The following is a 23,574-nucleotide window of genomic DNA, read 5'->3' as shown; positions in this document are numbered from 1 at the left end:
GAACCTATCACTACAGACATGACGCCGGGTCAGGAGACACTTTGAGTCCAGGAATAGAGATCTTATTTCAAACCAGCTATCTTGCTCACGAGGCCTTTTTCTATGTGTACTTTTCCTAAATGATGACTAATTCTCAAGCGAACCTTGACTCCGAGCTGTTGCCAAGAGACGATATCAAAAATACTGTGAAAAACATGTGTGGTCCCTTCATTAATGCTTGCGATTTTAAATCGTTCTTTATCCATCATGTAGAGTGGAATTTTCTGCTTCGTTGGTGTTGGGGAAGAAGAGAGGAAGGCGGGCTTGAAATAACAGTGCCAATATATCCATGCCATTTAGCGTGTCGGGATCAGCAAGAGTGAATCAAGAAAATCAGGTTCAAGTTTCAACCAACGCCCTAGGTACGTATTAATAAACTACCTAGATTAGCTAAGCTCGTACCACGCACGGTAGTCGGTTATCTAGTAGGATACGAAGCTTATAATATCTAGCGTATCTAGATACCTACTAAACGACGTGTAATTCATGCACGAGACGTTTAATTTAACGAAGAAGAGTTCTATAACCTATCTCAACTAAACTAACGTATTTAAATGTATAAGGAAAACGACCTTATACAACAGATCACTATCCTTAATAAGGAAGAAACTAATTAGATCCTCGAGGATATAGATATCCTAGTCAATTAATAAGACCTAGGGGGTAAAGGATCTCCTTAACCTTCAGATTCACCTTATATTTAGCCCACTTCTCATCAAAACGATACTTGGCTAAAATCATTAGACGAAATCTTCGGTGATTAACTAATTACACTACTACTAGAACCGAAATCGGATAAATCGATAACCTCTAGCTAATCAGAATCGATGGATATAGAACCCTTGGCCTTAATTAACAATATAAATTTCGATCTTTCTAGTTCTAAACCACTTAACATACTAACAACCAAACGCCCTCGTTTAGACTCCGACACTAGCCATAACGAAAGTGAAGTAAAACGCGCTTACTTTGGCCTTAATTCCTATAACTAAGCTTTCTTATCTAATTAAAGCTAATAACTTTTAGGCGGTGACCGTAAAGTCGTGGTAATGCACACAAGAAGATAGTGTATGCATAAGATTGGATAAGACTCAATGTGGTGTCTGAATACACGGCTATGAGTATGTCGGTCGTGTGCACTTCCTAGAAGATGAAGAAGCACCACGATTATGGAAGAGTACCACCGATCTAGAAGAGAGATCAAAAGGGATGATAAACTTGATTCAATTTAGTTAGGCAACATAGCAGTATTTATATCACAAGAAACATGGTAAAAGATCACATGAAAGATCAAGATATTGGAGTGTTAAATAGTCTCCTGCCTAAGTAGGCAATTCAATGCGAGATCGTTAAGGATCAATCTGTAGATCTTATAGAGAAGATCTAGAAGCGACGAGGGGTAGTGGGTCTTTCGTCACATGACCCCACAACGTCCATACGTTGACAGGATATTTATTTAGTATTATATATTTAGTTCTTCACGATCAATTACACATTATTACCTAGTTACTACCTTTAGCACTCTACTTCATTACGGTTCACCTTAAGATAACCTAACCTATAAGTAGGGGATTCACTCGGTAGTAACACTTAGTGATTGACTTACTTAGCGCGTACTTCTGGCACGTTCTGCAAGATACTCGATAGGACCCGAACCCGACGTAAGGCTTAGCATAGCAACGGTACGGTCGCGAGATACTCTTAGAATCCGCAGTTAGAACTAGGTAAGTATAACCCGTGAACATTCTAACTCATAGTGACCAGTCGGCTCCGCGTAACATCTAGCTTCCTAACTAGTAGGATTAATACTACTATAGGCGATTAGCTTATATATATAAAGTTCTTCCTAAGTAGGTCCGTTAACGTTTTTTCGTAGGTAAAGGAGTTCCTCTTTATTTATGCCGTAAAGGGGGCTATATAGTAGTGGCTCTTCGACGCCGGTTTAGTCACGTTTTAAAGGGATCTTATAATCGATCCCTAGCCGGTATAGAGGTAGCCGATCTACTAATCGCTAGCTAAAGATAGCTAGCTATCGCTAGTAGTATTTCGGGAGTTTATCTTTTAGGTCGACGTGCTTCATTAAATGCAACTGAATGCATGCTTTAATTCTGCATCAAGACCTACGAAGCAGCGGTACATGCAGGTAGACTTTCGGAAAATGAAACTTCATTTTCAGCCTACTCGAATTATTCGTCCTTATCTTATCTTAAAAATATTGTTCTGACACCTAACGAGTGCTACTTCAACGAAACACGCTATCAGAAGCCCTACGGTGATAATGAGCATTACGCTTACGTGTTGTCCCTATGGAGCCGCCTAGCTATGCAGGATACTATCACTCCTTTGCTTCAAGGATACGGGAATACGATAAATAACATACGAAAAGGTTGGTCATCCGATACCATTGAAGCTATTTATAGCGTGGGAGGATCGCTGGAAGACATTAGCTCCATCTTTGAGTCTATTGCGACTGCATTGACAAATAAAGCACGCACGAATATTTGCAAGTCGACCACTCAAGGAACACAGGATTGTTTAGCAATGTCAATATCAACATCAAAGCGTTGTAACTATTGTTCATATCAATTTGGCCGATAAAATAGATAAGCTCGGAGCTAGTAGGTATCAATTGCTCCATTGCGACGGCCCCCTTGGAAGACTCTGAAGCTTTCCGGTGTTAACAAAGAATCAATAGCGGCTTTAGCCTGAGCGAAATCCTCAGGGCCGCTAGCCTCCAAAGCTTCCTCGAACTTGGGACCCATGATGTTCTGCGAAAATTCACAAATGTCTTCAACTTCTTCGATAGTAATATTTTGCCCGTCCTCCCGAGCAGCGATGACATTCCCAATATCACCAAAATAGTTCATTGACGAGAATCCCCAATTCGAGCTATGCGGATCTATCTCAGTCGTGAGAAATGTCACGGCCTGGTTGTTAGATAGATTGCATCCCAAGGAATCGAAGTTCATAGTTTCTGTGAAAGTCAAGGCGGATTCCCACTTCATTGTCTGCCAGAGCCGTAGCGGTATTCCTATCTTGTGGGAGATTGATGCCCTTATATTCATATCACCGGGTAGCGTGCGTATAGGGTGTTCTCTGGGAATTCCGACGGGAACGAATCTAGGACTTCCGTGCAGCTCCATCTCGCCATCGCTATTGATTTTGACGCCCATGAGTTCGCACTGGCTCTTTCCCAGTGTCTTCTGGCTAATGTGGTCGTACTCGATAACCCTGGAGGAATTGTATGTCGCAAAGTAGTCCACGATATTACGAAAGTCATCAAGAGTGATGTTTTCATATACACCGCGGGACTCCCGAAGAACGAGTATAGGGCCTCGCCAATCGTGTGGTGCTGTCTCTGTTGATCCAACACAGCGTATAATGCTTTCATTCCTTTTAGAACCGTCTTTTAAAAAGCGATCCCTGTAATTAACCACAAGGGTGTTCCTGAGGTTACGACCGCGGCGTGCATTGTGACGTACGAAAGATCTTGAGACGAGCGCATTCTGGCCAAAGAATGAATCAACCTCTGCTCTCTGAGATCTCTCTTGAGAATATTCATCCCTTTCCGGGCGTTGACAGTGTATCCACTGCAACTGAGGGTGTGCTTTTGTTTCTGGGAATAGGATCGCCAATCGGTCGTTGGGCGTTCTTGGTGCACTCAAAAGTGACATTTGCTTGCATAGTAGCTTGTGGCTGGACCAGTCGGCCTTTTGGTCATCTTTATCGCAGTAATGGGCACTTTTACAGCGCGAGCATCGTTTTGGATTGGGATCCCCACACATCACGCAGATTAGTCTGCGAGAGAAAGCACTGACCCCGAACTCGGATGTTGATGTCCTGGATGTATTGTTTTTTCTGTGTTTGGTAAGTAACACTCCTTAATAGAAGATCACAAAAGCACTTACAAGGCATTCTCCATCTTGATATGATCTGACCTTCGTGCTTTTTCGGTATCAATGAGATCCTCCCGTACCCGAGCCCCCTCCAGGTCCTGACTACGGACCGCCGATACGACAGTGGATTGCGGAACGTGAGAATGAATTTGATAGTCCCCACTCCCACCAGCCACATATTTTCTTATTCTTCCCAGAAAATGGCGTTCCAAGTTAACCAAAATCGAAGGTGACTCAGTGACAAATATATCAGGAATACCCCAATCAGGGAAGCAGACACCATGTCTACCCCTGCTGGAAATAGTCGGCGACTGAATACTCATCAGGGCCTCACAGAGAAGACAAGTTCTTTTGCTACAGCCAAAATAGTTGATGACAGGCTGCATATGTGGATTAGCCGAGTACCATGATATCAACTGCACTTCGGCGTGGGCGTGAAATCCCTCTTTGAATTTAGATTGAACTTTCGACCATTCGGCCTCGGAAATTTCCTGGAGAAGCGTCTTCTCGCAATCATCCAGCCCGAGGCGTTGTATTGTATCTTCTAAAGAAAGGATACTCTCAGGCTTTAGTTGGGTAGGTGGTGGCCGAGGGATACGACGGATTTCAACTCTGCGGAATTTAGGGACCATTAAAGCAATCTGTGAGATAAAGCGGCAATTACGGATGGGACGTCCGAGGAAGCGTATACCTCGCCACAGGCGTGCTTTTTTAAGGAAATCGGGGAGGTCACCCAAGCGTGTAGACTCTGTAAATCCGTATGCGAGTCTGGCTAATCGAATTCGGACTTTGGAATCGCTCAGATATCGACGCTGCCGTAGGATCTCGAGGATCGCAGATAAAGAACTCAATCCAGACCCTGATGAGAGAAGGTGGTTCTCAATTTTGCGGGTCGTAGACCTCAAAATCCGTTTTGCATGCTCGATAAGCCTCTTGCGACTGAATTCAACAGCGACCTCTTCGAGTTTACCGCATTCCATCTCCCTCGTCCCCTCATCTGCGTAAGAACGAATTCGAATTAGTCTCTCTCAAGATAGTCCATTCAGACAAACCCTTTACCACATGATGCTTGAGCCATCAAACAAAAGATATCACAGCGTATCAGCGCGACCACTAAGCGCCGTCGCGAAGCGAGACAGAATCTTCATACCTTAGTACCTACTCGGGGTACCTATGCAGTGCGTAAGAGGTAGTGCTGGTGTTGGACACTTGCATCACGAAGGAGAAACAAGGCCTCTAAAAATGTTGCCGAAAAGATGAGTAAACACCACAGCGTATCAGCATGATCCTTAAGCGCCGCCATCAAAGCGACACAGCCTCCCAGATTATGCAATTACATAGCTCCAATATCCAGTTCATCTTACGCAGATCCTAGAATCAGCTTACCCAGCTCAACAAGTTCCCAGCATATCAGCAGCACCCTAAACCACCTCCAGCCAAAACCCTACAACCAAGGAACGAAGAAAAATATTGCAGTGCCACCGAATTCAAAACGGCTTGTATCAATTGGAAAAAAAGATAAGAAGATAAAAAAAGGGGGCTCACAGCTCATGACATAGCTTGAAAGCAGGCACCAAATCCAAATCCAAAGACCAAAGAGATACACTCGACATAACGCCATGGCTCATAATCACATCCCAAAAACAGGATTCGGGTTGGGTTCGAGTTCGGGCCACGAAACACGATACCCACGCAGTAAAAACAGCAGCAAAACAAAAAATTCCTCTCAAAATATCACATCACGCCCCGATCCAATCCAACCCGCTCGTATTCATCCGATCAACCAGGCCCAAGCCAGTACAACTCAGTAGCTCGCTCAAACACAACAAAGAGGCAAAGAAAAGGAAATGGTGGGACGAGCCCGGAGGAAAAGAGGAAGAAGGAGGTGGGCGGTGTGGTATGAAAGCACCTGATAGAATTCGATTCAGGTGCAGCGGGTAGAGGGCAAGATGAATCGCAATGTGGCGAATCCATCACAGAAAAAAAGGCTGCCAGAAGACAGAGAAGAACACCCATATAGCAAGAGGCGTATACTCGCGTCTGGGATTTTTCCCTAAGAAATCCCCTCCGCAACGCCGTGACAACCAAGCCAAAGAAAAACCCATCCGCCCTGCACATTTTTGAGGAAAGTCGCCCGCGATTGTAGATAGAGAGAGAGAGATAAGGGGGTAAATGGACAGAGAGAAGGAGGTATAGGTGAGGTAGGAAGGCAGGACGGAATAGGTAAGAGAAAAACAGGTCAAGGAAAGTCGTGAAATATAATAGTACAAGGTCATCCACGGCAAGAGTACGCCTACCGAGCGAACTGTGCCCAGACGGTGCTCAACCAGCCAGCAGGAATGCCCACCTCGGAGGGAGCAGTCTGCGACAATTGTGCCCATTCACAGCCATCCAAGAAGGCGAGCACATCGTCGCCACCCAGGCTTGTGGAAAGCAGACTAGTGTCAGGACCCTCGGTGGAAGTCAATGGGGGCGAGGGAGCGAGCTGTGTGACAGAGCCCGGGGGTGGGAGAACTGGCATGCCGTTCTGGGCGGAGGCATTGATGGGAGGCAACGACTGCGAGTATGGAGGAGGAGGTACGGATGGACGAGATGGGAGCCATGAGTTGATAGGCTGCAGACGGTTGGTCGTTGCGGTGAGATATTGCGAGGGTGACTGGGTGGTTGCCGCGATGCTGGGCAGGCTGGGTGGCGAGGAGGTATACATGGGTCCATCTGGGTGGTGTTGCTGCAGTGAGGGCAGGGAATAGGGGGACTGCGAAGGCATGGGCCTGCTGTTGGGGAGTGGCAGGCTGGGACGACGGTCACCCTCGTGGCCGGGAAGAGGCAGACCGGGGCTGTTGATGGGGACCCACGACTCACGACGGCCACCAGCACCGTCGAAGATCTCGCTGCCGTCGACGTCGCTCTTGACAGCATTGCTACCGGCGTCGCTGAGGTTCATTGTGCGCTCATGCATAGGCTCGCCAGTCATGGCAATCGCGGTACCATCGTCATCGAGCGACTCTGGCAGCTGGTCCTCGATGGTACCAAAATCCAGGAATAGCTTCTCAAGGAGTTTGAACTCTTCAAGACCGCCACCGGATCCACCCTCACGCAGAGGTCGGATGCCATTGGCGGCACCGTGATCTGATGCGTCAGACATGCTATCCAGACGATTGCGCGAGTACCGGCGGAAGTCACGCTTGACCTTGGAAAAGTAGCTGTGCAGACGGTTCAGGGTGCGGAACCAGCCGGTGGCCATCTTCAGACGAGGCCGCATTTCACGCAAGATATCAAGTGCCTTGCGAGCTTGGGCAGCGCCGGGCTGGTGGCTGTCGTGGCTCGGGGGAGGGGACCGCACACCCAGCAGACCCTCGGGATCCATGTGAGGGAAGTGAGTGCCATATACACCGATGAACGCGGCATTATAAATCGCGAAGCCGACCAGCGGGCTCTCCACGAGGGCACCCCGGGCTTGGCAGGTAACCACGAGGTCAATCATCTGGCGGGCAGCCTTGAACAGCTCGCGAGCACTATCACGCCAGAACGCCTCGGGGGGACCGCTGACTTTATCAGAGGGGAACAGTGGCTCATCCAGTGGGCCGACAGGCTCATTGCAACGGAGTGGCAGGAACGGGATATAAGCCCGATGCAAGACGATGACGGACAGGAAGTAGACGACGTGCATCACAGTATAAGAAGCCAGGGTGGTCTTATACATGATGTGGGTGTCCGTATTCCGGAGAGAATATTGCAAGTTGCGGGAGAGGCTGTCCTGGAACTCGTTCAGTTGCATACGCAGCGATGCAAAGCGGGATTCAGGGTGCCAGGGCGGGTACTGCTCGGTTCGTCGACCGCCAGCACAGGACCACTTGGCAATGCTTCCCCAGATTCGGATGATGCGAATCACTCGGCTGAGCACTGACTCTTCAGCACCGACCTCCCAGCGATCCACATCGTCCTCGCTTGAATCCTTGCGCCGTGAGATTGGTGACCAGGCCTTGCCGTCTGGAGTACCATTACCACTCTGGTGCTTCTCATCACCAAACCCGCCAATGCTCTGTCGAATGCTGGGGATTTGCACACCCTGTGCACCGAAACTCTGGGGACGGCGTGTCGTCGGCTCATTCAAACGGGCCGTTCTTACACGCTCGCCGAAAGCAAAAGCATTGTCACTCGGAAGCTGAATTCCGAGCTCCTTGACCCGGATCATCCGAGGCCGATACTTTCCGCTGCTCAGGCACCGGTCCAGTAGGAAGCAAGCCCAGAATGTCCTACGCTTCGTCTCCTGTGCAATGATATCGTCGGAGGTAAGTTCCTTGGGCTCCACACGGCGGGTGAGGCCGAAATGATCCGCCTCGGTCTTGAAACCTGGCGATGAGCGGGAAACGTCGCGCGCGGGGAATTCATTCTCCAATTCGAACGGCAACCCCATAGCTTGTGCAAGTCGAATGGCCATGCCCACGTATACCCAGGCGCTCTTTCCCCGGCACATCCCCCACTCGTGCAGTGCCAGCATCAACAAAGCTTGTACCCGAGCCAAATCGGGCACTGCGAGGCTTGCGCCATCCAGGCCGGCCAGCCGGCTGCGCAAAGCTGTCGCATAGAATTCGGATGCGGCGAGAGGGTTGGAAGCGTGGCCGGGTGAAGCCGGCGAGTGGAAGGCCACAAGGGGAGGGTGGAAACGAGCCGTTAGCGCGAGGACTCCGAGAGGAATCAACGAAGATGACGGGTCGGTCTTGAGGGACGGGTTATGTGCTGCATCTTGGCCATCTAACGGGGCCACTGATGGGGGGACGGGAGGTGTAGAGAGGAGTCGGATCTGGCCGAGGAAAGTCGCAGGGTGTAGGAAAGGTAGAAGGGTAGCGAAATGTGACTGGAAGAGGTCAAAGACGGCCTCCCAGACCTTGGTGGTAAGAATGGACGAATCCAAGGCATCCAGACCGGCCTTGGAGCCGGGGGATGCGCCAGACATGCCGATAGACTTGCGCGGGCGCGAGCGTTTCGGACCATCCCAATCACCATTCCGATCCTCTCCTTCTGCTAAAGTTGCTAGATCCCGTTTCCCGGTTACGCCAATCGCCGGGGTAGGATAGACGCATTCGCGGCCGGAGGACTCGCAGGCACGGCAGGTAGTGTCGATGCCGGCATTGACGCACTTGATCTTACTGCGCCGGCACCGGGCGCAGGCGATGCTTGATCGCATGGCTGTGGATATCGCAGACCCGCGGGTCTGGAGCAGGGCGAGAAAACTCGAGGTTATACACTGCAGGCGATTTGCGAGGGCCCATCTACCTGCGTTGAAAATCCGGTTGGGAAACCAGAACTGGGAGGTGGATGGGAAGGAAGTGGGAAGGAGGAGAGAGAGAGTTGTACAAAGTCTCGTGTTTGGTCCGGTTCGGCGGGTTTGTTCTCAAGCGGGCGTGCTCGGCTATTTTTATGGGAGAGAACCCGCGTCAGTATTGCATATGCCGAGTATAGAATTTCAGACCGGCTCGGACGGACTGGAAAATCGAGAGACTAACAGGATGATGAGGAAGTAGTGCGCAGCACTGGGAATGAAGCCGCGATGAAGCCGGGAAGGAGCGAAAGAGAGAGAGAGGAGGAGGAGGGGGAGAAGGTGGTAGGAGAGAGAGGAAGAGGGAGGAGCCCAAGCGGGAATGGGAATGGGCGGAGTGTGGGGGAAAGTCAGAAGAGTCGGGGCTGCGGACCGGGAAGGCGAATTGGGGGGTCGGGAGGGAACGGAGTCGAGAACGCCGAATTAATGGGGCCCTGGGGGAAAAAGGAAGAATAAAATAAAAATAAAAATAATATGGGGAGGGAAAAACAAAAGAAGACCTAGGAGATTCAAGTGGACTTCCAAAAAAAAAAGGAAAAAAAAAAATTAAGAAAAAGATGGAGCCGAGAGCCGCTGGGGAACTGGACATTTGAAATTGCGGAGGCCCAAAGTTATGCAAGGACCTAAGGATTTCGTGGAGACGCCCCCACAGACTGTCCGAGCTAGAAAGAGTAACGACAGCCGCTGTACGATAACTAGAGAGTATACTTATAGGATATACTATACTATGTACTATATACTATATACTATATACTATATAATATAATACTATACGACTATACTATTACTCTTAATGTACTACATTCCGGGGTAGACGTGGTAGAAACCGGCCCTGGCTGACTTGCCGAGGAACCTTGACCGGGGCAGTTGAAGACGAGCTGCTTCCGACTACGTATACGAGATCCGAAGATTACATTAAAGATGCTCTTTCTAATCACGTATTCTATTACTATATACTAATAGAATAGACTATCACGATTCTAACTATCTCATATATCCCTTCTAATCTATCATCCGACTCTTTTCCCGGTCGCCCATTTACCGACCGAAAAGCACGGCCCAGCGACCACCCGTGTGGTACACCTCGGAGCACAAAATGCCAATCCACCTACGGAGTATACTCACTTCCCAGTCCAAATCCTAATGTTATCTGTTTGTACTCATATACTAGACAAGATTCTAACGTTGTGATTCTCCTAACTGGCTACTGCTACATAATAACATCATTTGATCATACTACTGTACCATCCGTACCATCCAATGTACACCTTGGCTAACGGCTGATCCGGTCTCCGATCGTTCTCCTGGTTGCCGAGCAAAAAGAACTCCTTGGTTTCTTAGTCAAGTGACGAGTCTTTCCGATCTTCTTAATTGGACAAGGGGTCCAGGAATTGTACGTAACTTTCCGTTCGGCTACTTCTTTCCCACGGGGTATACCTTCATGATAGAATACTATGCTATACGTAGATCATCCCATAAATCTCACTGCAAAACTACATGCATAATACCCTATGATATAACGAATAACCCAGCATGCGCCCTATCCGAATCAAACTCTTCAGCGAAATGTACTTATTTCCCGTTGTCCTGACTCGCCCGGTTGCCCCCAGCTTTTGCCCGATCGTGTCCAGTCCAGTCTCTCCTGCCCGATCGGCAACGTCCCCAGAGCAGACCAAAGACCAGATTGTCACAGTCAGATCCAGGCCCCTCTCCAAAAAGAGGACGTGCATTTGCCGTCGGGAACTCCCAAATAGGAAAGCGGCACGACCGAGCTTTCTTCGGACAGCTGTGCGAGGGCCGAGTCGGGCAGGATACCTCCGTAAAGTATAGCAATAATCGGAAAGAATAGGTACCTTTTTTTTAAAAAAAAATAATAATAAAAAGTGTAGCGTATGACTACGCCCAACAAAGACCACTCCACCGAAGCCGAGGACGGGACTAGTCCAGTACAATCCGCAGGGCTTGCTTTTTCCCCGGAATCCAGTCCTGGTCGATCGTGGAAGATCCGAAAGAGGGGAAAGAATAGAGAGGAAGAGAAGAGAGTAGTAATCATAATCATAGTGGAAAGGTAATGATAAAAGGTTTCTAAGCAAGAACGTCCTCGACACGGGACAAGGTCTGTGATTCTGTGATTCCTCGGGTATTCCCCGTGTTTTCTCGTGGGACGGACTTTGATCTTTCCTGAGCCCCGGTAGAGACCTAGGTTATTACAGCCTATAGGGTATAGGATTCCCCCTGGACCTCTCGTGACTACCGTCCACTATCCACCATCGGGTCCCAGGGCGACCCAATCGAAAAGAACAAAACATCCTTGTTCTCTTCCCCCGGGGCTCCCCGCGGGGGAAGAGGACGAGATCCGCCGAGACTAAAGCTGTGGGCAAGGTTGATCATTGATCAATGCTCGTTACCCATTAACCATTGATCCTCGCTTGCCAGTCCGGAAGTTACATCAGGGCCACTGGTCGGGTTCCTCCTACAGTTCCGTACGGAGCATGTCACTGATGGAGACCTGGGGGCTGTTATGGATGGTTTTTACTCGCTCGCTTGTGAGATGAGGCACCGTGACGTACTGGGATCGGCCCCGGCCCTGCGATGATGGTCGTGATGCTAGTGGTAGTGTTAAATGAATGATAATAATAGGTCCTTCGTCTTCCTATGTGCGGCGGCCTCCGTGGCGTGTTATAGTCATGGTCAATGTTGCCGTCTTTCGTCTTGGTGTTTAGTTTACCCGCGATTCCGCGTTGTATGGAGTATGGATACTGCTACTACAGCTTGGCTGAGTTCCTGCTCTGCCCGGTGATTGCCAGTTCCCTATTGTCAGAATTGCTTTTGCCACGTCCCATTCGCTTCCCATCGGATATCTGCCTGACTAACTCCTCCTCCTTGAATAAAGGTGGTTGCCTCCACAGTCCATGGATCGGCATAGCGAGGGGGAACACGATTGGATGCCGGAGGACAGCACAGAGCACGGATTGTACATACTGTGTCACTGGGGGAAACTGCACCGCTTCACCTCCAGGACAAACGAGTCGCACCGAGGCCGACGGGGGACTCGGGACGGATGATCCCAGTCGAAAATGACATGGGACTGGGGGAGCCAACTGGCCAGGGTTGATCAGTGCTTATTCTCGTCATACCTAGGTATATCCCTACCGCATACCTCTAACGAGTTTCCACTGTAGTCCTCGTCACCGATCTCTTTACAGCCCAAGTTCCAAGTTCAAGTCAATCCCTGTTCTCTACTGGTATATACCCCCTTACATGCAGCGTTCCCATACCAGGATCACGGAAAAGTCATACACCGAGATTTCTCCCCCCACGGCAGACCCGTCGCGTTTCGGCCCCGTCCGACTAACGCCCCTAAACTGCTGATTGGCCCCCAGCCTCCGAGGGCTGCCATCGAACCGACCCCGGGCAACCCCGCATTTGCTGAATTCACATTAGGTAAGTCGGGCCATTGCGAGCCGACCAGAGAAAATCTCGGGTTGAAGGGTGGGATGGGGAGAAAAAAGGTGGCGGTTGCACCAAGACCAAGACCGGATGAGGAGGAGGAGAGGAGAGGGTCTGTGTGGAAAGAAAAAAAAAAGAAAAAGTAATTTGCCTGAGACAATTAGTATTGACCAATCGATTTTGGAGTGTGTTGGTAGACTTGGCCCTTATGAAGGAGGCAGAATCAAAAATATGAAGTATGTGTACAACTGGACAGTAGTATGTGGCTATGTGACAATGTGGCTTTCTCAGGTCCGACGTATACCCTGGCCTTCTTGATCATGTGCACATCATGTGGTGACCACGGGAATTATTCTTTTACGCCTCGCCTGTCAAAAATATGCTCGGCGGATCCCCCGGCTTCTCTCCGAATAACAGCCCTGCATTCTCCGTAGTAAATCCGTGCAAAGTAGTACTGGCCATAGCTAAACAAGCTACAAGATTAAGCTATTCTGTAATTCCTAGCGGTACGGTGACTATAGTACCGTATACGCAGTAGTACTGTAGTAGGGGTGACTATCTCATCGGAACGTACCCCAGCCACGAGTCCTCTCGGAGAATCAATTGCTGAAAAAGGAAATTTAACCAGGGCCGTGACGGGTAGCGGAACGGGTTGTCCGAAGAGTCCTTCAGCACTTTCGGGTGGACTTTCATACAGTCGTACTGCTACGGAGTTACCCTATACTACAATCAAGGACACGTAGTATACAACGAAAACTACATTAGACAAGACAAACACAAAGTAGGATCATCATTTCATTCTCACAAACTTTGAACAGCGCTTAATGCGACTCTATCGTCTTCCCCCACACCTCGTCAATCGTCCTCGTGTCGACCCCGTTCTTTCTTGCCGGTCCCGAGGATCGAGCGGTGCTCGGCCCGCCTCTTTTCTGATTTTTCTTTTTTTCCCTGGAGGTCCCTTTTTCAATTTTTTCCCCTTCCCTGTCCTTTTCCCATGTGGCCTTCTTGGCATTTGGGAAGGGCTAGTCCCAAGTTGTTTAACCTTGTCGAGGTCAACCCCAAATCCAAACTCCCACGAAAACCTAATCCAACCAAAATCACCACTGTAAACTTCTCCGTACAATAACCCTCCAATGACATTCTATTGACTCTAATTTCTTTTTTTTCCCTCGCCATCTGCTCATCTGGCTCCTCGTCCAATCCTCCGATCTTTTCCCCGGAGACAACCCGAACCCGGGCGCCTCAGCTGACGGTTATTATTAAAAGAAATTCCGTGATCCACAATTCTTCCTTCTGGCTCCCAGTTTACGGAGTAATAACGTCGGATACTGGACAGTTACTGCAGGAACAGCTGGCCGACCTACCTAACGCGGTATACCCTAGCACCACCCTTAGCCTTCGCACCCCACGAAGGCACACATTGTGTGGGATGGAACCACAGTTCTGGTTACTGTACTGAGTAGAATCGATGAGAACCGTTATTTATTCTTCGACCCCTCAAGGACTTTTACCCAATTCAATTCCTAGCCGCTACGGTACCCGCCATAGAAGGTCCAGCAGACTGACAGTTGTGCCGGTGGCTAAACCTTTGGATCTAAACCCCACCCCCCAAAACCAAACCAAACCTCGCAAGAACAGTGGAAGCACAGACTATGGTCAACTTGTCCCTCGCCCTTCCTCTTCCCCCATTTCCCGATTCCCCTTTTTACCCGATTTCAACGGGTTTCCCGTCCCGCGCTCCGGATTACCGAATCGGTCTGTCATAGCCTCGATGACCGTTTATGTACTTTTTATTCTGCGGTAATCCCCGGCGGAGATTTCACCTATCGTAGTTACTGGAGTATAAAGTAATAATAATGTATAGTGAATAGTCATTATGTATGGATACCTACGGAGAAACGGAGAATAGTCATTAGACCCATACTACAGTATGCTGAAAGAAATGTATAAGAGCTCTTCCAGTATTACTCTATAGAACAAAATTTATCCGTACTAAGCCTTGCGTTAGCGAGAATGCACCTTGTCGCCGTCTTGTACTTTTGACATTTCCTGCCAGATGCTGTACTGTAGTTTAGAGGTATCCGTCCTGCAAAACCGGAAAATAAGCGATCGGGATCTTATCCACCCACAGTTCCCGTCGCAACACGGAGCCGTGTCCGACCGTTCCTGAACCCTACAATTCTCCGGACATACTGCACGACAAGAGAACTATGGAAAAGTTTAGGAAACTCAATAAGCATTGCTTCCTCTCAACACATACTAAACCTCATACTAAACCACCTAGCTGATTCCTTCTACCCTATTATTCTGACGCCCATTTTCTACCTTTCATCCTTATAAGTTGGTAGACAACCATCGGCCCGACCGATATTTTCATTCCCCGACAAAACCCACCCTCACACCAGACAACCAACCAGTCCCCCCAAAATCTCCACATCGGCCCCGGGTAAAACTTGATCGAAATGGTCAAGGCAAGTCTGCTCCGGTGGGATCCCGATTCCGAAATTCATATGGGGGTCACCGTGTGATTTCATTATGATTCGATTTACTGGTTGGAACTTGGTGGGTGCGTGGGGGTGCGTGTTAGCATTGGGTTACATAGTCCGTAGCATGTAGTAGAGTAGGGTACTGTACACTATTTTATATTATATACGTGCACTTTATCCTCCATAATGCGTGCTGGGCTAAGGTAGGGCTTAAGGTCGAAGGCGGGGTGGAGTGTTACTTGATTCTGACCTTACGGCTAGATTCATCACGGAAGGGACTCGGTGCGTCTGTAAGGCAGAACCCACATTTGAACGAGGCCTGTCCATTATGTAGATACATCATTTGTATGAACTACCCGTTGTACATGGAGAATAAGCTGCTATCCACAGTACAAACCCGACGGGATAAATTATACAAACAACCACTAACTTCGACTCTGCCTGACCTGATGACCCTGATCATGTTCTCTTCCTATGGCTATATCCCCGAATATCACCCGGTAAATTTCCTCAGCCTGCAACGCCCCGGTCCAAAGATAGTCTAGCCCGATACTCCCCTAGTCCGCCTGGAGCTTGATCCAACTAGCCAGTCCAGCTAGGCAGGCTAGCTAGTCAGTGCGCTGCGCTGCGCCCCCGGACCCGGGTTAGGCTAATAGGGCAGGCCACGAGGGCGGAGGCCCCGCCCCCGGTTAAGTAGGTACGGGTACAGTATGTGCCTGGTAGGCTGCTACTACCCGGGAGGCTCGGGCTACACTGGACCGATGGATATCACGACGCCACGGGATAAATGTAGCTGAGGTATTATCCCGTGCGTGGTCTTCGGACTTCGGGCTTAACACTTTAGGCGCGTCGGGCGGGTGGGGATGCTTGCGAGCTTAGAATTGCTGGAAGATATGCTACTCGGATGGAGGTCTAACTACTGAGGTGGGTGTCATGTCATGGCTCGGGAGGGCTGGGATGGTCGGGGATTTAGCCTATTTGGTGGTGGCGGGTATAGGGTGTGTGTGATGGGCTGGGAAGTCCGGGGTGGTTAGCGAGGGAGGTTCTTAGCTTGAGGGTTTAGGTGTTTTCGGGTGGGTAGGTAGGGATATCCGAGGATGGTTGAGGTAAGGACGGGTTGACGCGATGTAACTAATTGAGTGCAAGTGTTTGAATTGTCTATGGATGTATATTTAGACAAGTGCAGCCCTAGGCTCTGTAACGGGATCTCATCATGGCGGGCTCGGGCTTGATCATTATCCTTGGGCGCGATCTTTCATCTATTCGATGTAAAGTAGAAACGGTACTAGACATGTACATTTGAAATATGCCTGCTGTAATCCGAACTGTTCACAAACATCCCTGCGTATATGCTGGGCATGGTATGGGTGACAGGCTATACGAACCGAATATGTACATGGACCATCCTGGTACTTTGTTTAGCTACGAATCTGCAGTATCTCCTCTTCAGGCATACCCCCCTGGAGTTCATGCAACCAGGCCCGTGCCTTCGAGATGAGTGCAACGATGGACAGAATCGGCCGAATCACACTCAGTGAGTAACAGGGTCAAAGAATTGATTTGAACTTTGTACATAGTCCTCGAGCCAATCACTGTTATTTTATCACACAAACAACGCTTCTCATTCCAAAGTGTATTCTACGCATCCTCTAAGCAACGCCCGCTCTCTTCTTAGCTCGCACATAAAAGTTCAATGGCCGAATCAACTGGAACTCAGGATCATACTCGACTGCATCCAATCCCTCCCGGAAGAACTCATACCGAGACACAAGCTCCGACAGCAATATCTTGACCTCCAAAAGCGCGAAATTGAAGCCAATACAGCCGCGTGGACCAGTCGCAAAGGGAATGTACGCGCAACGGTGCTTATTCTTGACTTCATCGCTTGTCCACCGGTCAGGATCGAAGCGGAAGGGATCTCGCCATACTTCTGGGTTCGTGTGAATTGCATATAATGCAGGGACAATCACGCTGTCTGCAGGAAGACGGTACCCCCCAGGCAAGACGACTTCGGTCTTTGTTGTACGCCCGGGTTGGAAAGAGGCATTGTGTAAACGCTGGGTCTCTTTGACGAAGCAATCGAGATATGACAGACTATGCGCCAGCTCAGGAGTCCAGGTCACAGGTTCTTTGGTGTTGGCTATGCCTGCCTCGCACAGCTCCTCGTAGAGCCGGTCTTGTGTGCCCTCGTAATTGACGAGGCAGTAGATCAGCCAAGACATCAACGCAGATGTAGTCGTGAAGCCCGCGCCCGTGACGATAAGCATGTTCGCCAATATCAAGCCCTCGGGGAATTTCTCGCCAGACTCATCGACCGTGTTGAGCAAGTAGTCCACCACGCAAGAAGCGTTGATAGCAGCCTCGTTCATCGCCATTCCTGCAATACCGGAGCCCTTTACGCGGTCAATCTGCTCTTGTAGAAGAGAGTAGATGGTCTTTTGAACTGTCTTCAGCCGTGCAGGATCTCCAAAGGGGAGATGTCGATACCACTCGCCGCGGGCGGTGATCTTCTTGTTCAGAGAAAGCAGGTTCGCAATGTTTGTCACGATAGGATGCAGCGGGGCATCGACATGCGTGAAATGCTCAAAGTCTGTTCCCAGCGAGAACTTGCCAATAGTTTGCGAGGCAAGTTTCACCATATACTGGTAGACATTCCATGACTGATCACGTTCGTCAAGTTCATCGAATACGGCGAAGGACTTGCGGACACACTCCTGCATCAGCGGGGTATAGTGTCTCACAGCCTTGGGGCCCATGGCTGGTGGTAGGAACTTGTGTGCCAGACGCCAATTCTCAGTCTCAGTGTCGCCGATGAAGATAGCAGTGTTGTCTTTCACGCCCCAGAGGGGATGGTTCTCGTTGATCTTTTTCGTCATGTAGGCTGATTCGGCGAGGGCCACAGCAGCTACCTCGGGGCTGTCAGTGAGGTATGTCGTCTTTCCCATGTTGGTGGTTTTGATGACATGGCCGTATTTGCGGAACAGACGGTAGTGATTGCCCAGGTGGTCAGGGAAGATTTCGTAGAAGCTGCCGACTAGTGGGAGACCCTCGGGGCCCTGGGGACTTTGGACTGCCTGGCCGTCGACGCGAAGGCCAATAGTGGTGGAAGAAGGTGTAGAGAGAATATCATCGACTGTGGTGATTTCTTGGTCGTTATCACCGACGTGGAAACTCAGACCTGTTGATGTTAGCAGAGAAAACATGCTGTTTGGTGCACAGGGGCCTACCTAAAGGCTGAGCTACATGGAAGTACCCGCCAACAGCTCGTTTCACATCTTCAAGCTTCCATTTTGCGTCAAGTATAACAGACTGTGCTGTTGCAATATCATCCCCGATCAAATAGAACGAAGGGCTGAGATTTGGTGATATTCCGTTGGGAATGGGCATGGTGATGAACTTGCTAATTCCGGCCTTGTTGGTTCACAGCGGCCATCACTGTAGCTCCCTAGGTTATATACCAGTACACAGGCCGGTTTATGCAGGCTCATTTGAATGCCGATTATCCCGAATGAGTGGAGGCGACGCCGATCCATCATACAAAGAATATCTCCGTTGGCTCCGAGTCTCGTGCGAACTTCGCACGAAAAGTACGTGGAGCAGTGGCGGGCCAGTTGAAATGGGGTTTTTGCATGCAGAACAGAAAGCTCATGTTTTCGGGCCGAGAATGGAGTCTTCCTTGGTCCGAAGATGTCCGGTCGGAGAGAATGAGGTGCAAAGGGTTGAAGGACTGTATATATACCTATTGCACCGCAATGGTGTTGTGTGGGTTTGAGCCGCCATCTAAGTTACCCTTCGCAATGTATACGCTTGAAGAGGTGCAGAAGCACAACAAGGCAGATGATGTGTGGATTATCCTGCACAACAAGGTCTATGATATTACAAAGTACCTTGAAGATCACCCTGGCGGGGGTGCTATTTTGATTGAAGTTGCTGGTACCGATGCTACCGAAGCATTCGAGGAGACTGGACACTCTGATGAAGCCCGGGAGGAACTTGAGAAGTATCATATTGGGGACCTACCGACTGAGGTGAGCAATACATGGAATTAGTTTTATTCATTTTCATTTATCGCTCTAACAGTGTTGTTTAGGAACATGCCGAGGCCATCGAGGTCTACCGCCCAACCTTTGAACAAGTAGCTCAAACGGCAGCAATCAACGTGAAAAAGACTCCAAAGAGTCCAATTTACTCTTTTGCTTCAGCTCTGATTAAACTGGGTTTCACTGGCGCTCTTGGTACAGCAGCAGTCCATGGCTACCGACAAGGATGGAGACCTACCCTCGAGTCGCTCAACCAACTGTCTAGCTACGCTTCCACTCTCCTCTCTAGCCGCTCCAACACTTCAGGCCAGTTCTGGTCCGGGTTCGGAATTGCAAGTGTGGCCCAACTGTCTGTCACAATGGGTCTGACAATGTGGATATCGAATAAATTGGACGTCCAGCAAGAGTTCACCCACTACTCTCCCCATCGCACTACTCGCACCGACAAGATCATCTTCCGGAAGAAATTGCAGACAGGAAACAGCAAACCCAGCAAATCTAAACGCACACTCCCTCTCGACCCTCGCAAATGGAAAAACTTCCCGCTCCTGCGCAAGGACTCCGTGTCACCCAATGTATACCGCTTCGTGTTTGGTCTTCCAAATGTCGACGATGTCCTGGGTCTTCCGACTGGACAACACATCGCACTGCGTGCTACAATCAATGGACAAAGCGTTTCACGCTCATACACTCCAGTCTCGAATAACACTGACTTGGGTCGTATCGAGCTGTTGGTCAAAGTGTACCCGCAAGGCTTGATGACAAAGCACCTGGAGTCGATGGAAATCGGTGACATGATTGAAATTCGTGGACCCAAGGGTGCAATGCAGTATAGCACCACCTACGCGAAGCACATCGGCATGATCGCGGGTGGCACAGGTATCACGCCTATGTACCAGTTGATCCGGGCTATCTGTGACGATGAAAACGACTCGACGAAGATGAGTCTGCTCTACGCGAACAATTCGGAAGAAGATATCTTGTTGCGGAAAGAGTTGGATGACTTTGCAACGCGGTTTCCGGAGAAATTCCAAGTGCAGTATGTGCTCTCACAAGCTGGAGAGGGATGGCAGGGGCATAGGGGGTTTGTCAGCCAGGACTTGATTAAGAAGTACCTGGCGCCTGCAGATGAGACTAATAAGGCACTGCTGTGTGGCCCACCGCCAATGATCAATGCTATGAAGAAGGCACTTGCTGGGCTTGGGTGGAAGGAGCCCGGCGTGTTGTCGAAGTCTACAGATCAGGTGTTTTTGTTTTAGATCGACGTATGAAGGGTTACTCGTTGATTATGTAGTTTTGTACTACATAGATTGTAAGCAGTATAGACAAAAATGCAATTTGAATTCCCAAATTTATTCAACGCTATTCAAGATATGTCTCCAGAAGTGGTAATATGTATTAAAGCCCTAAATTAACGACTTTTGAAGGTCCAGAGAGAGTCATTCCGGAATTCTACATATTGCTCATGCTGAATCTAGCTCTATCCACACGCTGAGGCAGCTCAGAGAATCCAACTCAATCAAGCAATTAAAGTCTCAACAATTCATGAAGCTTCTACGCTTTGCCGAAAAGCCAGAACTCCTCGGCAACCCGACGACGTCCGAACTGTCTCCGTACCGACTCCGAACCGAATCCGCTCCGACTATCAATTCTGAGAAGACCGGGCCCAGTTTCCAACTTCACGGTGGATCTACATCTAACTGGGTCATAGATCCATTCACTCTAAATGCATCATTGGGAAGGCACATCCCCACAGCCCGAGTGTTCCGAACCTTGATCACGTCTGAAATGGGTATCTTCAAGACCGTTCCTTCTTCTCTTGACGATGCCGATTTTCCGGCAGCGCGATTTATGGCGCGTCTAATGAAGGCAGAATCTGGAATATGCTACAGAGTTAAGATGCTTGCATAGGCAATAACTTCCTTCCTGAATTCTCTCATAACACATAAATAAGTGACCTTCGCCGTCCAAGTTGCCTCTTTCCACTTCCACATCTACGTCATATCGACATACCACCACGTCCTCAACCCCGGGGTACCCTCGTCACATCACTCTTTCTTCCCTTTGCATCGAGATCAAATTTCAGCCGCAATGGGAGTTAAGCCTCGCACCGACCGTCCCGTCGCCATTATCGGCGGCGGAGTCCTGGGCCGGCGCATTGGCTGCGTCTTCGTGGCAGCTGGTTACAACGTTCATGTCCGAGATCCATCTATGGAAGCGCTGCAGGGTGTCGTCGACTACATCGACGCCAACAAGCAGGAGTACTCGCTCATGCCGCGAGTCAGCAAGGACAAGGGATTCGCTGGAAACGGTGACGACGTGCGGGATGAGAAAAAAGCTCTTGACGGTGGACTGGCCGACACGGGATTTTCGACTGTCGACTTTGAGTCTTATACCCAGGCTCCCTTTGGGAATTACAAGACTTTTACTGAAGTTGGGCCTGCGGTTAGCAATGCTTGGCTTGTTATCGAGGCTATTCCTGAGAAGCTGGATCTCAAGGTTGAGACCTTCCGTGAGCTGGATGAGAGATGTCCGGCGGATTGTATTATTGGGTCCAATAGCTCTTCTTTCAAGTCGAGTTTGATGGCGAGTAAGATCTCGACTGAGCGGAAGAGAAGGTTCCTCAATATGCATTTTACCATGCCGCCCATGATTCGGACTGTGGAGATGATGACTTGTGGAGAGACGGATCCCAAGATCTTTTCCTATCTCGAGGATGTCATGGGCGAGTGTGGACTGTTACCAGTGACTGCACGACGAGAATCGACAGGGTATGTATCTTTCCCTCTATCATCCCCTCTTATCCTCTTTGCCAGTCCCCCCAGCTAACCCTTGACTTCTCACAGATTCATCTTCAACCGCCTCTGGGCAGCCGTGAAACGCGAGATCATGAACATCCTCTCCGACGGCGTCAGCGACCCCAGCGAAATCGATCTCCTCTGGGAACACATGTTCAAAAACGGCCCGCTCCCCTGCCAACTAATGGACCAAGTCGGCCTCGACACCGTAGCCTACATCGAAGACAACTACGTCCAAGAACGCGGCCTCGATCCCAAAAAGACCGTCGACTGGCTCCGCGAACACTACATCAAACACGGCCGTCTCGGAAAAAAGAGTCCAAAGGGCGGACTCTACCCTCCCCTCGTGAAATCCGCCACCGCAGAAGCCCAACCCGCAAACCCCCACACCGCAGCAAAAGATATCTACCTGCTAGACGTGGGCCTGGGCGGAAACGCGCGCGACGTCTCGAAAGTGCACGCGAACGGAAAAATCCTCCGTCTAAACCTCGCAACGCAAAAGCTAACCCCAATCGTCGTCGGCCAGAATCTCCCAGACGGGATAGACGTCTCTCTCGAAACGCAGCGCATCTTCTGGACGAATATGGGCCGCAGCACGGCCGCCTGCGACGGGTCCGTTTGGATGGCCAACATGGACGGAAGCCAGATCCGGTGTCTGATCCCGAAGGGCAAAGTGCACACGCCCAAACAAATCGCCGTCATCGACTCGCGCAAGAAAGTCTATTTCTGCGATCGAGAGGGCACCAGCGTGCACCGGGTCGACTACGACGGTAGCAACCACGAGATCATTGTCCAGCGCTGCGTCACTGCAGACATGAAGCTCAGCGAGCAGATGCGCATGTGGTGCGTCGGCATTGCGATCGACGACGAGCACGACCTCATGTACTGGACGCAGAAGGGTCCTAGCAAAGGGGGCTGCGGCCGGATTTTCCGCGCGGGCCTGGACATTCCGCCCGGGGAGACTGCGCAGAATCGGACTGATATCGAGTGCTTGTTTGATTGTTTGCCGGAGCCGATTGATATTGAGATTGATAGTGATACGCAGACTTTGTATTGGACGGATCGTGGGGAGCATCCGATGGGGTGTTCGTTGTCGAGGGCTTATGTTGGTGGGGAGAAGGTTGATATGCATAAGGTTATTTTGGCGAGGCATTTCCATGAGCCGATTGGGTTGAAGCTGGATCGGGGGAATAATATTGTTTATGTGGCTGATTTGGGGGGCAGTTTGTATTCTGTTGGGTTGGATGATGGGATGAAGGTTGAGTTGGTGAGGAATGATGGGTGTTATACGGGAATTACTTTGGTTTAGTTTAGATTGTACAGGAGGGAACCGATTTTTAGTTCTTTTTTTTTACTATGCATTCCAGGGGTTGTATAACGCAGAAGACTAGTTTCATGTTGGAGTGTCTACATCAGATGTGGCTCGCGAGGAGCAGACAGGAAATGTAGTTGGTCGATTCGATGCAAAAGCTACGAATTTACGAAGATCCAATCAGATAGTCCTTGGATCTACTGACAAAAACGTATAGAGTAGCCTACGATGAT

At 49.7% G+C, this 23,574-nt stretch overlaps 5 protein-coding genes across 5 annotated transcripts; 2 read left to right on the top strand and 3 right to left on the bottom strand.

The window, feature by feature from the left end:
* Positions 1 to 2,654: 2,654 nt before the first annotated feature.
* N7496_005993 (uncharacterized protein) lies at positions 2,655 to 3,713 on the bottom strand (the record flags this gene model as incomplete). Its single annotated transcript, XM_056698922.1, has 1 exon — positions 2,655 to 3,713. One exon carries the CDS (start codon positions 3,711 to 3,713, stop codon positions 2,655 to 2,657), a length of 1,059 nt encoding a protein of 352 aa, XP_056554335.1.
* A 2,515-nt stretch (positions 3,714 to 6,228) lies between these two features.
* Positions 6,229 to 9,123, bottom strand: N7496_005992 (putative C6 transcription factor; the record flags this gene model as incomplete). Its single annotated transcript, XM_056698921.1, has 1 exon — positions 6,229 to 9,123. One exon carries the CDS (start codon positions 9,121 to 9,123, stop codon positions 6,229 to 6,231), a length of 2,895 nt encoding a protein of 964 aa, XP_056554334.1.
* A 7,717-nt stretch (positions 9,124 to 16,840) lies between these two features.
* On the bottom strand, positions 16,841 to 18,578 carry N7496_005991 (cytochrome P450; the record flags this gene model as incomplete). The annotated part of the gene is made up of 2 exons (XM_056698920.1): positions 16,841 to 18,369; positions 18,419 to 18,578. 2 exons carry the CDS (start codon positions 18,576 to 18,578, stop codon positions 16,841 to 16,843), a joined length of 1,689 nt encoding a protein of 562 aa, XP_056554333.1.
* A 410-nt stretch (positions 18,579 to 18,988) lies between these two features.
* On the top strand, positions 18,989 to 20,490 carry N7496_005990 (Cytochrome b5; the record flags this gene model as incomplete). The annotated part of the gene is made up of 2 exons (XM_056698919.1): positions 18,989 to 19,219; positions 19,282 to 20,490. The coding sequence occupies 2 exons, from the start codon at positions 18,989 to 18,991 to the stop codon at positions 20,488 to 20,490; spliced, it is 1,440 nt and encodes a 479-aa protein (XP_056554332.1).
* An 832-nt stretch (positions 20,491 to 21,322) lies between these two features.
* On the top strand, positions 21,323 to 23,338 carry N7496_005989 (3-hydroxyacyl-CoA dehydrogenase family protein; the record flags this gene model as incomplete). Its single annotated transcript, XM_056698918.1, has 2 exons — positions 21,323 to 22,002; positions 22,078 to 23,338. The coding sequence occupies 2 exons, from the start codon at positions 21,323 to 21,325 to the stop codon at positions 23,336 to 23,338; spliced, it is 1,941 nt and encodes a 646-aa protein (XP_056554331.1).
* Positions 23,339 to 23,574: the final 236 nt, after the last annotated feature.

This window comes from Penicillium cataractarum, assembly GCF_028827025.1.
Source record: "Penicillium cataractarum strain IBT 29864 chromosome Unknown utg000005l, whole genome shotgun sequence".
NCBI lineage: Eukaryota > Fungi > Ascomycota > Eurotiomycetes > Eurotiales > Aspergillaceae > Penicillium > Penicillium cataractarum.
The sequence above is the reverse complement of the archived record's forward strand: the minus strand, read 5'-3'. Positions and strand labels throughout refer to the sequence as shown.